The 15,004-nt window shown below is 42.4% G+C and overlaps 1 protein-coding gene across 3 annotated transcripts in view; it reads right to left on the bottom strand.

Moving 5' to 3' along the window:
- CASTOR1 (cytosolic arginine sensor for mTORC1 subunit 1) overlaps window positions 1-15,004 on the bottom strand; it is a 44,104-nt gene that overhangs the window by 5,993 nt on the left and 23,107 nt on the right. For all 3 annotated transcript variants that reach the window (XM_056528676.1, XM_056528678.1, XM_056528677.1), the window contains 5 exons: window positions 14,155-14,284; window positions 10,984-11,107; window positions 6,603-6,710; window positions 2,827-2,909; window positions 538-632 (listed from right to left, as the gene is read on the bottom strand). In XM_056528676.1, the coding sequence (XP_056384651.1) occupies window positions 538-632; window positions 2,827-2,909; window positions 6,603-6,710; window positions 10,984-11,107; window positions 14,155-14,284 (540 nt within the window). The remainder of the gene's footprint in view (window positions 1-537; window positions 633-2,826; window positions 2,910-6,602; window positions 6,711-10,983; window positions 11,108-14,154; window positions 14,285-15,004) is intronic.

The raw sequence follows: 15,004 nt of genomic DNA, 5'->3' as shown, positions 1-15,004 counted from the left end.
TGGAGGAGAGAAGGGGGGGGGGGGGAGATAATGGCAAAAGGGGATCAGAGGGAGGGGGGGAATAATGGCACAAGGGGATTAATATAGAGGGAGGGTGTGATGATTACCCCCCCATCTTAATGCCCTTGTGCTATTATTCCCCCCTCCCTCTGATCCCCTTTTGCCATTATATCCACCCCCCCTTAATCTTACCCTTTTGCCATATCGGATAATAAATGGCACAAGGGGATTAAGATGGAGGGGAGTAATAATGGGAAAAGGGGATCAGAGGGTGGGGGGATTAATGACACAAGGGGGATTAAGTGTCGCATTAGTATAAAGGTAAACACATGCCATTATGAAAATAAGTAATTTTATGACTTATTTTGTCCACGGGTACCCCTCGCCCGTAAATTCCACACGAGGGGTACCCGCAGACACACTTTTACCCTTTGGGGGTACAGTCTGTAAAAAGGTTGAGAACCACTGCTTTAAAGACTTGAGTGAGGCGTTTCTAACTAATAAATATATATACTAATTCAAGGGCTGTCAACTTACCAATGCATGGTCAAAATTAAAGGTACTAACATAATAAGCAGATATATCTGCTGTAGCCAGAGGCCCTGCTATCTGTGCCACTATTCCACACTCATCTACAAAGAACAAACAAGGGAAAAATGAATCAGTACAGTACAACCATACATCAGCTAGAGAATATTATAATATATATCCTACATCCATATCTAGTTTTAAAAACATAGTTGATAATGCAGATTATATTGCCACCACACAAATTTATCATACATCACACAAAGAATAACCGCACCCTGCTTCTGCAAGGGTACATTCACGTGTGCACCATTTTCCAATGGCAAATCCATAGCAGAAATTTGAGAAACTCTGATTTATGCTTCAGATGTGCAAATTGAGGAGATCTAGCTCTAAATAAGTGATACAGTATTGCAATGCTTTTCAATACAGTAAGCAGAAAGTGGCAAACCTCTTTAATAGGGCTAATCCTTAAAGGGTTTATCCAGGATTAGAAAGGCAGCTGATTCTTTCAAAAGCAGCACCACATCTGTCCTTAGGTTGTGTGTGGTATTGCAGCTCAGTTCAATTGAAGTTAATGGAGCCAAGTTGTAATACCACACACAACCTGAGGACAGAGGTGGTGCTGTTTTTGGATGAAATTAGCTCTGTATTTCTAATCCTGAATACAGTGGTCCCTCAACACACACACATTTTATTTTTATGTTAAAAACCATTGTATGTTGACACCATAGCTCTAAGGAAAACTGGTAATTGGTTCCGGAGCCCATGAAATGTCCACCCAAAGTAAAAAAAAATAAAATAAAAAAAAACAAAAAACCTTGAAGAATGAAGAAAAACAAATAGTAAAATTAAACCATGTACTTACTCAGGAGGAGTAACTGGAAACAAGTTCAAGGGGTATTCCAGCGTTTAAAAAAAAATGTATCCCCTATCCAAAGTATAGGACACAGAGTGCAATACAGTGGGGAGATTCGGGGCCATGTTCTGGAGATCATGGGGAGTCTGACCTTTGGTACCTTCCCCCATGATCAGACCCTTTAAACACTGGAATACCCCTTTAATTAGTTTTGGAGTATGATGGTATGGTATGGATCACATTATTGTCAGTAGCACATTCATACATTTACACTGATACCTCTAGTGACCGATAATCCTGTATAGGCAAGCAGCTCTGCAGGATGCACAGCGATTGGATGCCTGCAGGCTGACTGGCTAGCGCTGTGCATCACTATGAGTGAAGAAGAGGAGGGGGAAGACTGAACGCAGCTATGCCAACATTTACAGGAGGACGGGAGCTTCTACTAAGATACATTGAGTACAGTAACAGCAGCAGCCAGTTGTTTTTGCATAATGGCTCTGCCATACAGAGGCATCTTTTGTTAAAATGATAGTATGTTGTGGCCATGGTTTACTGAAACTTCTAGAAGTTATATCGCTTACTAATAGAAAAATGTATTTTCCCAGCTGTGCCCTGTGATCCATAAGTGTAAAGTCTCCTTCTGTACATTTTGTATGGCGCTCACAATATTGTATGTGGGAAGGTTACATTAAAGGGTTTGCAGCCTTTCAGGTGTTTTCTAAACAAAAAAAAACAGTATTGGTGATGTGTTCCTAACTGATATACACTGTCAGCTCGCAGACCCCTTCCCCAGCACCCATCTTTGTGTGCAGCTGAACGGAGCTCCCAGCTATAAAACTGTGTCTGCCTCCTGGAGCTGCCAAATGCTGTGTTTCTAAGTGGAAGAGAAGACACTGTATCAGTAAGGAACAAATTATCACCAATACTCTATCTGTTGGCTACCTATTCAACTATTACAACAAGTAAAAAGTGGACATTCCCTTTAAACTGGGCAAATTAGTTGACTTTCTTGCAAAATCCGCAAGAAAGTAACATGCTGCTTCTTCTTCAGCACATACCTCTTTTTAACCACCCACTATCTTGCATCCACTTATCCCGTTTGTCTGATGGCAACAATACAAATAGGACATGGACATGAAGATGTACTTACATTGGCTCTTGCCATGCTGGGCAATATCCTTTGGGCTTTTGCGACTCATTTGCATAATAAAAAGGTTTATACCTTATACTCTAAAGCATTATAGAAAACAAAGAGGTATGCCTGGTATTATGACGACTACCCGATTTAGTCATTTCTTTATTTACACCCGTTTTCTGCTGACAGGTCCACTTTACGATTGAGACTTGCAAAATGTGCATGTGCTTTTCTTCCCCTCGTTACGTCTTTATGAAGAAGAAAAAAAAAAAAAAAAAAAAAAAAAAGAAGAGCAACTCACCAAAGCCTAGTGGTTGCCCACCAATTCTCACCATGCACCATAGTTCCCTAGATGAACTTGTTAGAAGTAAGTCAGTGGGGAACCTAAAGAAAGTTGCAACAGATTAACATCAGAATAATAGCATTTGTCTCAGCTTATCCCTTTAAAAAAGGTCTGACCTTATTACACACAAACAAATACTGCAAGACACATAAAAGTATGTAAAGTTTGTTATGTTACTCTACCATTCTGCACTAAGTACCCCATAATGACAACCTAAAAATAAAAATGTTAGAAACCTTTTCTAACAAAGTATTGAAAAAGGACAAAACTAAAATTTGTACTTGTGGGGAGGGGGTTATTTTCTATGCAGTGCACTTTACTGTTAAAATGACATGTTATTTTTATTCTGGTCAGTACTATTACAACAATACCCGATTTATATAATTTTTTGTAAGAAAATAAGAATGCTTAAAATTGTCCTCTTCTTCCCCTATAAACACTTTATTTTTGTACATTGGGCTGTAGGATGGCTGATAATCTGAGCTGTGATCTGTATTTTTTTTTTTATATATGTAACATTTTTGTTTGTTTTAATGAAGTGACCAAAAATCGGCAATTCAGGACTTTTTTTACGTTCATGCCTCTAACCGTGCTGTTTCATTAAAATTATACTTTAATTACACTACTCAAAAAAAAATAAAGGGAACACTTAACACAATGTAACTCCAAGTCAATCACACTTCTGTGAAATCACACTGTCCACTCAGGAAGCAACACTGATTGACAATCAATTTCACATGCTGTTGTGCAAATGGAACAGACAACAGGTGGAAATTATAGGCAATTAGCAAGACACCCACAATAAAAGGAGTTGTTCTGCAGGTGGCGACCACAGACCCCTTCTCAGTTCCTATGCTTCCTGGCTGATGTTTTTGTCACTTTTGAATGCTGGCAGCGCTTTTACTCTAGTGGTAGCATGAGACGGAGTCTACAACCCACACAAATGGCTCAGGTAGTGCAGCTCATCAAGGATGGCACATCAATGCAAGCTGTGGCAAGAAGCTGTGTCTGTCAGCATAGTTTCCATAGCATGGAGGCGCTACCAGGAGACAGGCTAGTACATCGGAAGACGTGTAGGAGGCCGTAGGAGGGCAACAACCCAGCAGCAGGACCGCTACCTCAGCCTTTGTGCAAAGAGGAGCACTGCCAGAGCCCTGCAAAATGACCTTCAGCAGGCCACAAATGCATGTGTCCACTCAAAAGGTCAGAAACACACTCCATGAGAGAGGTATGAGGGCCTGACGTCCACAGGTGGGGGGTTGTGCTTACAGCCCAACACCGTGCAGGATGTTTGGCAATTGCCAGAGAACAACAAGACTGGCAAATTTGCCACTGGTGCCCTGTGCTCTTTACAGATGAAAGCAGGTTCACACTGAGCACATGAGACAGACGTGAGTCTGGAGACGCCATGGAGAACGTTCTGCTGCCTGCAACATCCTCCAGCATGACCGGTTTGGCGGTGGGTCAGTAATGGTGTCGGGTGACATTTCTTTGGGGGGCCGCACAGCCCTCCATGTGCTTGCCAGAAGTAGCGTGACTGCCATTAGGTAACAAGAGGAGATCCTCAGACCCCTTGTGAGACCATATGCTGGTGCGGTTGGCCCTGGGTTCCTCCTAATGCAAGACAATGCATGTGGCTTGAGTGTGTCTCGAGTTCCTGCAAGAGAAAGTATTGATGCTATGGACTGGCCCGCCCATTCGCCAGACCTGAATCCGATTGAGCACATCTGGGACATCATGTCTCGCTTCATCCACCAACGCCACATTGCACCACAGACTGTCCAGGAGTTGGCAAATGCTTTAGTCCAGGTCTGGGAGGACATCCCTCAGAAGACCATCCACCACCTCATCAGGCATTGTAGGGAGGTCATACGGGCACGTGGAGGCCACACACACTACTGAGCCTCATTTTGACTTGTTTTAAGGACATTACATCAAAGTTGGATCAGCCTGTAGTGTGGTTTTCCCCTTTGATTTTGAGTGTGACTCCATATCCAGACCTCCATGGGTTGATAAATTAGATTTCCATTGATAATTTTTGTGTGATTTTGTTGTCAGCACATTCAACTATGTAAAGACGAAAGTATTTAATACAATTAGTTCATTCATTCAGATTTAGGATGTGATATCTTAGTGTTCCCTTTATTTTTTTTGAGCAGTGTAGTTTTGACATTTCCACACACAGCGATACCAAATATGTTTATTTTAGTTTACAATATTTTATTTGGAACATGGGGAAAGGGAGGGGATTTAAACTTTTATTAGGAGAGGGGCTTAAAGGAGAACGCCAGCCAAATGAAATTACCTTTATATAGCTGCACATGATAAAGTGATATAATTTTGCAATGTGAAGTGTAATCTTTGCTGAGCACATACCCTGTTGCTCTCCAGGCAGGAAGTCCAGGAGATCTTATCACACTGATGACCAGCGTCTACCGTAGATGACACTTCCCACTCCCTTTTTCCTGCTCAGAGAGCTGACAGCTTCAGTGTGCAATGTTTGAGTGTCTCTAATTGGCTAGAGGGCAACACCCCCTCCCCTGCAGCTCACACCGGAAACAAGCCCAGTGTGTGGGGTTTTTTGCTGACACAGCTGGATTTTCAAAGGCTGTTTATGGGGGTCTGATTAGGAAACAAACCAGCTGAGATGCCTTGTGGAGTCATGTTTAGCATAATAATATAATGTAAATTAATATTAGAGATAGATATCTATATCTATCTATCTATACACACAGATTTTTTTATTTTTACCACTTTTGGCTGGATCTCTCCTTTAATTTTAAATAAAATGTTATTCACCATTTTTAGTCCCCATAAGAGACTATAACAGGCCATATTTTGATTGCAAACAGTGTTCAATGCTATGTCATATCCACACACAGCGGATATGGTTATCGGCGCTCTGCTTATACAGGCTGCCTGAATACCTGGATCACCGATCCGATGGCATGGAGGCAGGTGAGGGCCCTCTGGCTACCATGTCAGCTGATTAGGACCCTACAATCACACTGCAGAGGTCTTGAACAGCTCCTCCCCCAATCCACCGGCAACTGTATTCTACAAATTTTTGATCCTGTAATTGACTGATCGTGGGATCTAAAGGCTTAATGCCAGACACGGCCGATGACTGGCTTTAATGGTGAATCCTGGCCGCTGATCGCAGCCATTATTTTAAATTTTTTTTTACCTGCATTTTTTAACCTGCTGAGCTGGCTTTAAATACCCTAGCAGTTGCAGGGTGTATATTTACGCCCTGCATCTTTAAAGGGGTATTCCGGCCTTACACATCCAAAGTATAGGGGATAAGATGTCTGATCACGGGGGTTCCCGCCGCTTGGACCCCCCACGATCTCTGTGCAGCTCCCGGCATTCTGTGCTGAGCACTGCTCCTGAGACAGAGACATGACATCATGCCATGCCCCCTCCATTCATGTCTATGGGATTCCACTGGCGGAATTTGAGCAGCAGAAATTCTCCTGGCAGAATCCCACTGAAGTCAATCGGGCTTCGGATCCCCTGGCGGACACTATACCTGCCTTCCCATATGCTTTAAGCAGTGAGACATCTATTTCCGCAGTGAGTGCAGGATTCTTTGGATTCTTGTGTTTGTAATGTTTAATGCAACATTACAAGCTCTATACCAGGGTATTTTAAAAGCTTGAAAACATACTAAACTCATTTTCAGACTCTCTTTTGTTGTTTATCGGACACAAATGCGAGTGAATAATACATACTTTTTCTGCGTCTCTGTATCCATAACAATAGATATATATCCATCTATCAAGGAAAAGGCAAAAAAACGAAATGATTCACAGCTCTGTGAGGCAGAATCCTCATGTGACCTATAAAAAAAAATTGCAACATATCAAAGAGATACTTTTATATCTGCCATCATTGTGTGAAATGAGTGCACATAACCGACCGCTTCCTGTCTATTTTTATCTGCTTTAGGGTACGTTCACACGTACAGGATCCTGCGCAGATTTGATGCGCAGGATTGGTAACTGCAGATTAGAAGCTGTGCTCAGCCATTGAGTTTACATTGAAATCTGCAGCAGAAAATCCTGAGCATCAAATCCTGTGCATCATATCTGCGTATGTGTGAACGTAGCCTTAGGCAGTGATGTGCTAGAAGCCTCTAATAACAAGGTTTCCTGTTCTAGGAAACCTAAAACCACAACCGGATGCTAAATCAGTTTCTACTTATGTACTCTCAATTCCTGTGAAATATTCATTACCAGACAGTGCTCTGTCTGACACAATCTGGGTGCAGTAAGACTCCACTAGAGGTGGCTGCAAGCAGGCAGAGTTGTATCGTTAAGCTCCATGGCTATGTGAATGGAAGCATAAGGACAGTTTTATCAGAAGTAGAGATGAGCGAACTTACAGTAAATTCGATTCGTCACGAACTTCTCGGCTCGGCAGTTGACGACTTATCCTGCATAAATTAGTTCAGCCTCCAGGTGCTCCGGTGGTCTGGAGACTCTTTCCTAGGAATGTAACCACCTTTTCCAGCCCACCGGAGCACCTGAAAGCTGAACTCATTTATGCAGGAAAAGTCAGCAACTGCCGAGCCGAGAAGTTCGTGACGAATCAAATTTACTGTAAGTTCGCTCATCTCTAATCAGAAGCTCTGAAAATCAAATCCCCAATAACTAAAGATGAATTATGAAATTATTCAGCACAGACATTTGGACTGTTATTTCCAAAGCTGAATTTACTTAGGCCTGGGTTGACCAGTCTGTATTCCAGATCAGTGTTTCCCAACCAGTGTGCCTCCAGCTGTTGCAAAACTACAACTCCCAGCATGCCCGGGCAGCCGAAGGCTGCCCGGGCATGCTGGGAGTTGTAGTTTTGCAACAGCTGGAGGCACACTGGTTAGGAAACACCGATTCAGATGACACATCTGGACCTTGGCAGTTCTAATAAAACAAACTTACAGCACCACAGAAATCTATTATGTTTGGTTCAGTAGAATCACAGGGATGCAGGAGTTCTGTATAAAACATGGAATGTTAAACATGGGTACAGTATGTCTATCGGAATGTGGCCTTGAAGGTCTGGGACCGGAATAAAAACCAAAAACAAAGATTAAATTCACCACTGCTTCAGTATCTCTCTTGCAAAGTGTTGCCATTGTATCCCTTTACATTATACACATGGTGCTGCAGCCAATCACTGGCCTCAGTGGTATTTTACCTGCATGCACCACATAGAATCATTAAGGCCAGGGATTGGCTGCAGCATTACATGTTCAATGTACAGGCCCCCCAAGCAGATGGGCACTAGAGGCAATGGAACGGTGGCAAGCTGAGGGGTAAGTATAGTGTTTTTTTTTTTTTTTTTTTTTTAACCACAGCCCGTTTTTTTTGTAAGTTTCTAGAATAGGTGTAAATTTCTGAATTTTTCACTAAGTTGGCTGCAATTTGTAAACTTATTTAGCTTTGATCACCCACATTTAGCTTTACTTTGAAATGATGGAAGATTAACCCCTTAAGGACTCAGCCCATTTGGGCCTTAAAGGAGAACTCCAGAATAGAAAAATTGTCCTCCATACTGCCAGCAGTAAAAAGAAATACATACATACCTTCCTTCGCTCCTCCGGTAACCCACTCCGGTCTCCGCCGCGATCCTCTTCCTGGTTGCCGGTGGTCGGCAAGTCATACTGCACTCACAGCCAATCACCGGCCGCAGCGAAGTCCCGACTGGGCCGACGATAGGCTGACGAAACTACACCCCTCATGGAATTTAATAAGGGATGCAGTGAGCATTTACACCCCACTGGCGTTTGACAGATCGTTGGAACAGTGGGCTGTGCAAATGAAAAATAAAAATTTTTTTTGGACCACTGTTCCAAAAATCTGTCAGACACCTGTGGGGCGTAAATGCTCACTGCACCAGTTGTTACATTCAATGAGGGGTGTAGTTTCCAAAATGGGGTCACTTGTGGGGGAGTCCACTGTTCTGGCAACATGACGAAGGCTTTGTAAACACACATAGCCTTCAATTCCTGCCAAATTCTCTCTCCAAAAGCACAAAAACTTGGTAACACCAGCATTTTAGTGAAAAAAAGTAAAATTTTTCATTTTCATGTCCAACTTTAAACGAAAATTTGTCAAACACCTGTGGAGTGTTAAGGCTCACTATACCCCCCCCCCTCTTGTTACATTACTACTACGGGGTGTAGTTTCCAAAATGGGGTCACATGTGGGTGTTTTTTTTTGTTGGCGTTTATGTCAGAACTGCTGTAAAATCAGCCACCCCTGTGCAAATCGCCAATTTAGGCCTCAAAATGTATATGGACCTCTCACTCCTGAGCCTTGTTGTGGGCTTGCAGATCACTTTACATCCACATATGGGGTATTTCAATACTCAGGAGAAATTGCGTAAAAAATTTTGGGGGTCCTTTTTTCCTCTTGTGAAAATGAAAAGTATCGGGCAACACACGCATGTTAGTGTAAAAAAAAAAAAATTTACACTAACATGCTGGCGTAGACCCAAATTTTTCATTTTCATAAGGGGTAAAAGTGTAACAATTTCTTCCGAGTATGGAAATACCCCATACGTAGCCTTAAGCTGTTGCCATGAAATACAACAGGGCTCTGAGGTGAGAGCGCCATGCGCATTTGAGGCCTAAATTGGGGATTTGCATAGGGGTGAACACGGATGCAAGCGTTACTCTTGCCTCCACCGCCATAAATACCCTACGCCAGGGTTTCCCAAACAAGGTGCCTCCAGCTGTTGCAAAACTCCCAGCATGCCTGGACAGGGACAGTCAATGGCCATCCGTGTTTTTTAGGGTACATTCACACAGGCAGGGGTTTACAGAGAGTTTCCCGCTGGGAATTTGAGTTGCGGTGGAAAATTTGCCGCAGCTCAAACTTGCATTGGCAAACTAGCTGTAAAGCCGCCTGTGTGATTGTACCCTGTACATTCACATGGGGGGGTTTACGGGCGCAAACCTCCAGCTATTGCAAAACTACAACTCTAAACATAAACTGACAGACTATGCATGCTGGGAGTTGTAGTTTTGCTACAGCTGTAGGTACACTGGTGGGAAAACACTGAATTAGATAACAGACTAACTCCATGTTTACCCACCAGTGTGCCTCCAGCTGTAGCAAAACTACAACTCTCAGCATGTACTGACAGCCGCTTGTTGCCAGGCATGCTGTTAGTTTTGCAAGATCTGGAGGGCCACAGTTTAGAGACCGCTGCACAGTGATTTCCAAACTGTGGTCCTCCAAATCTTGCAAAACTACAAATCCCAGCATGCCCAGACAGCAAATTGCTGTCTGGGCATGCTGGGAGCTTTAGTTGTGCAACAGCTAGAGGCACACAACTACAACTCCCAGCATGCCCAGACAGCAGTTTGCAGCCGGTCATGCTGGGAGTTGTAGTTTTGAAACATCTGGAGGCCCACAGTTTAGAAACCACTACACAGTGGTCTCCAAACTGTGGTCCTCCAGATGTTTAAAAACTACAACTCCCAGCATTCCCAGACTGTCTGGACATGCTGGGAGTTGTAGTTTTGCAACTTTATTACGGGGAGGGCACTTATCCCCGTCATCGTGGACACCCGCTGCTCCCATTGATCCTACTGTGCACCCACCAATCCCGTGCCGCCCCTGCACAACTAATTGCTGATCGGGTTAATCAAATGGGGTCCCAGGGTGTCGGGCAGGAGATGTCTCCCACCGGACACTCCAGGAGTTCAGTTAATTTACCCGATCAGCACCGCGGGAGCGTGCATTTAATGACTGTCGCCTATATACGGCTGAATGTGCGAAGGTATCGCATCATCCGCCGTATAAAGGCGGTGTTCTGTGTGCAGGGGTTAAACAATGACCATGCTTAATAAAATCAGAAAAATAAATGCTTTTTAATAAGTCCTAACGTCCTAGTAGAACTATATTAAATATAGGATAACATACACACTACTGCAATTTGTAAGAGTATTAGAAATCACGGTGGGGTTGCTAATTCATTGCTCAAGATTTCTGAGAAATGGTATAAAAAGGTAAAAGATAAGAGACACAAGATAAATGTGCTTATAATAGAAGTTTTAAATATATATATAAGTAGTATTTAATATATGTATTTTTATTTACTCACGTCTGGGAGTAGAACAGAACATCTAACAGAATGGTAGAAATAGATTGCAGGTTGTCACGATCCAACGTCAGAATACAAAACCTGTTTGCAGGACTTTGCACCGGATGTAGTGTCAAATGAAACACTTTAAAAATATATTAAAAAAAATACCATTAATAATGTAAAAAAATTAAATAAAATTAAGAACATCCCAGAGACAGTATAATCATTTCAGCTCTATTGAAAGTCTCAAACACAAGGGGGGGAGATTTATCAGAACCTGTGCAGAGGAAAAGTTGTCCAGAGCAACCAATCAGATTGCTTCTTTTATTAAAAATGAAAGAAGTGAGCTAACTGGTTGCTATAGGCAACTTTTCCTCTGGACAGGTTTTGATAAATGCCCTCCAATGTAATTGAAGATTGACGCCTAAATTAAAGTCACCCTTATTTCTCTTTGTTGATGACCTGACATTATCGTCTCACACATTTTCTGGTACAATGAGGAATACGTTGTAGACCCTATGATAAGCTGTTCAGGGGCTCATGCAGTAAAGCAGACTCAAATCGGAACATTTTACACATTATGCTTGGCATTAGGAATTTATAGTTTTCTACCATTTTTGTAAAAATGTTTGTTTTTCTGTAATTTTAAAAATATTTGCAATAATACACAAAATAAATAAACAAACAAGCCTCTATGAAATGTTACTTTACACCAGCTGTAATCCATACAAGAGAACCTGCTGTAAGTACTGAAAAGGATTGGTATGGAACTCCATCCTGTGGTGATGTACAGCAATTACAGGTAGATATGTATTGTAAGGCTGCTTTCACACTATAAAATTCATCCGTTAAAAGATCCGTTATAAACGTCCGTTAGAAAAGCTTTAAAAACTGATGTTAAACGTCCATTACAAAATCCCATTAAAGTCTATGGGATTTTTTGATTACCCGTTATGAACCGTTATAGCCCGTCATGAATAACGGAGTTTAATTGTGATAGAAGAGAAAAACGGCACATGTACAAATTTTTCTTTTGTTACAAGAAACTGGTAAATAAACGGCCGTTATTTTTAACATTGAGGTCTAGGCAAACGGATGAGCCTTTATGTCATGCGTTTGCACCCGGTTTATAATATCCGTTATTACTTCTGAGCATGCTCAGAAGAGGTGACATCAGCAGACTCCTGCAGTGCTGAGGGACTACTACTACTCCCATCATGGAACAGACTTCTTTCCATGATGGGAGTAGTAATTCCCTGGCTGCGGGAGTCTGCTGGAGGCTGGGGAGGCTACATTAGTGTTTGTACCATGATGGGGGTTGTAGTACAGGGGCTGAGGGATGGATTGCACCGGGTCTCACTTCTGAGACCCGATGCGATTTGAAGTTATTAAACAGAGGAGCGGGCGGCACGTGCGCTCCCCTGCGATGTACGATGTATTTACTGTACTTTCAGTTTTAAATTCCCCGCCAGGAGCCCTGAATGGCCGGTACTGAGAAGCCATTCGGGGCTCCCGACGGGGTTTTCAAATAGAAGCGCTGCGCCCCACAACGCTTCTATATTGCCCCCGCAGCAACACACAGGATTATATGTGTCCCTGCAGCCCATTTATATATTGTGTGTGTGTCCCCCGCAGCCCATATACATGTTCCCCCCGCAGCGCTATCATAAGCCCCCAGCAGTGCTATGAATGAAAAGTATTCTACAGCAGCGCATCTGGCTGCGGCGATGCGCTGCTGAAAGAATACTTGTTATTCATAGCGCTGCAGCGTCATCTGTATATAGATGCACTGCAGGGGTCAGACATTATCAATATCAATATATAAATGCGCTGCGGGGGGACTATATGTGCTGCTGTGGGGGGGGGGGGGGGACATGTATAAAGATATATAGAAGCGCTGTGGGGGCCAGATATATACCCCCCAGCGATTATATATCTCTCTTTCCCCACCTGCCCTTTCCCCTGGTTAATAACTTCTAATCGTATCGGGTCTCAGAAGAGACCCGGTGCTATCAATCCCTCAGCCCCTGTACTACAACCCCCATCATAGAACAGAGTCTGTTCCATGATGGGGGTTGTAGTATAAACACTACTCGGGGAACTACTACTCCCATCATGGATAGAAGTCTGTTCCATGATGGGAGTAGTAGTAGTCCCAGCTGTGGGAGTCTGTAGGCAGAGGTGTTAAAACGGCCATACAGGAGGGATGTTATAACAGGTCTTAACGGATGAATATTTATTCAGCCGTTAGCACCAGTTATTTCAGCCGTTATTATACATCTGTTTTTACACAGAAAAAGGACGTTTAATAACGGTGCTCATAGTGTGAAAGGAGCCTAAGAGTAATCAATAATAATTCACAAGGGCATTCCTGTTTTTTTCAGCAGTGGTTTAGACAAGCAAAAAACAACTTACTATTTAACATGTTTGTTCTCTTACTTTCTTAAAAGACAATGCATAATGCACATTAATAAAGCTTATCACAAACTGATTGCTTTCTAGCCGAGGTATGAACATAACAGAAACTTGTCAGGATCTGAGGCATCTTTTCGGGGGTCCACCCCCTTACTTATGTGCATTACATTTTTTTTTAACTAGATTAAGCTTAAAAGGAATAAATGGCAGTCTGTGCTATTCCATCCCGTAAACCCTGATAGATAAGACCCTAATGACGCTATTGGGTAATTGAGTTGTTGGTTCCATTAAATGCATACACCGGGACCCTGTATTTTCATTAAACGGACACAGCTTAATGCAGTGTAAAAAAATCCTTAAAGCTCCATAATCCCAACTGTGAAGAATCTTTTCCTAAATTTACAAGGAATTCCCCTTTCCTGGTCAGTTGTAGAGTTCTTAAAATTATTAAATATTAACTAGTTCTTTATAAAAAGTCTTGCAAATATTTATACATGCTAGAGCGTAAGCTGAAGACCTGTATCACATGGACGCCATAGATGATCAGAGTTCATTCCTATGGTGGCCTGCATACTAATGTATTCTCATGTGATGGAACGCAGTAAAGTACACACCCATTCTATTAATATATCTAATTGCTGGCCTTTAAATCCCCTCTGGTTTTCCAATAGCCTACAGTGTGGAGCCTAAAATTGCTTGCCATATTCAAAGTAAGGACCACACACGTTCCTCTTTTTTTTTTTAATGTAGTCCAAAATTTGGGTGACAACTTACAGCTCCTGGTTTTCAAGCCATTGGTGGCCTCCCCAAGACTCAAGCGGACCAACTCTCCATTTTCTTCTTTGTAAATTGTAAGTTCTCCCACAAGAGTTTGGAAAACTATAGGCAAATCATCCTCTCGCACCTGTAAAAGAGAACCATGCTTAGGGCATCTTTACTGATAAAATTAAAATTCTGATTTCTCACAGTATAAAAAAAAAAAAAAAATTTTTATTGGACTTTACTAGGTTCATATGACCTGGAGTGACTGTTCAGGCCAGCTTTTCCAGTCCCAGGTACTTATAGCTTTGTTATTCTCGGCATGCCACCTTCATTAATTAGAATTGTTAATTAGTTTAAGTATAATAGAAGGAAAACTGTCATCCTGTTCACCCACACTAAACCCACTGGGTTAAATACACTGGGTTATATAGTGTGGATGAACAGGAGATCAATAAGGGGTCCCTGACTTTAATACGTAACCTTATGTCCGGAGATGTGTCCTACCGAAGAGCTGCTTCTATATTCTCTGAATTGCGCACTGGAGGCGAGGACCCACTCGGGTCAATTTGAATATTCATGGTCTGTGATGCCACATCCTAGTGAGATGGAGAGGCTGGTCACGTGAGCACATGCGCTGACTGAGCGCTTACATGACCAGCGATAGTGAATATTCAAATTGACCCCGTGGGCCCGCTTTCAGCACACAATTCAGAGAAGATAGAAGCGGATCTTCGGTGGGACATATCTCCGGACCAAAAGGTACATATTTAAGTCAGTGACCATTCATCAGTCCCCTGTTTACCCACACTATTACCTAGTGTAGTGGGTTTAGTGTGGGTGAACAGGATAACAGTTTGCCTTT

This window comes from Hyla sarda, chromosome 1 (genome assembly GCF_029499605.1).
Source record: "Hyla sarda isolate aHylSar1 chromosome 1, aHylSar1.hap1, whole genome shotgun sequence".
NCBI classification, from domain to species: domain Eukaryota; kingdom Metazoa; phylum Chordata; class Amphibia; order Anura; family Hylidae; genus Hyla; species Hyla sarda.
The sequence above is the reverse complement of the archived record's forward strand: the minus strand, read 5'-3'. Positions and strand labels throughout refer to the sequence as shown.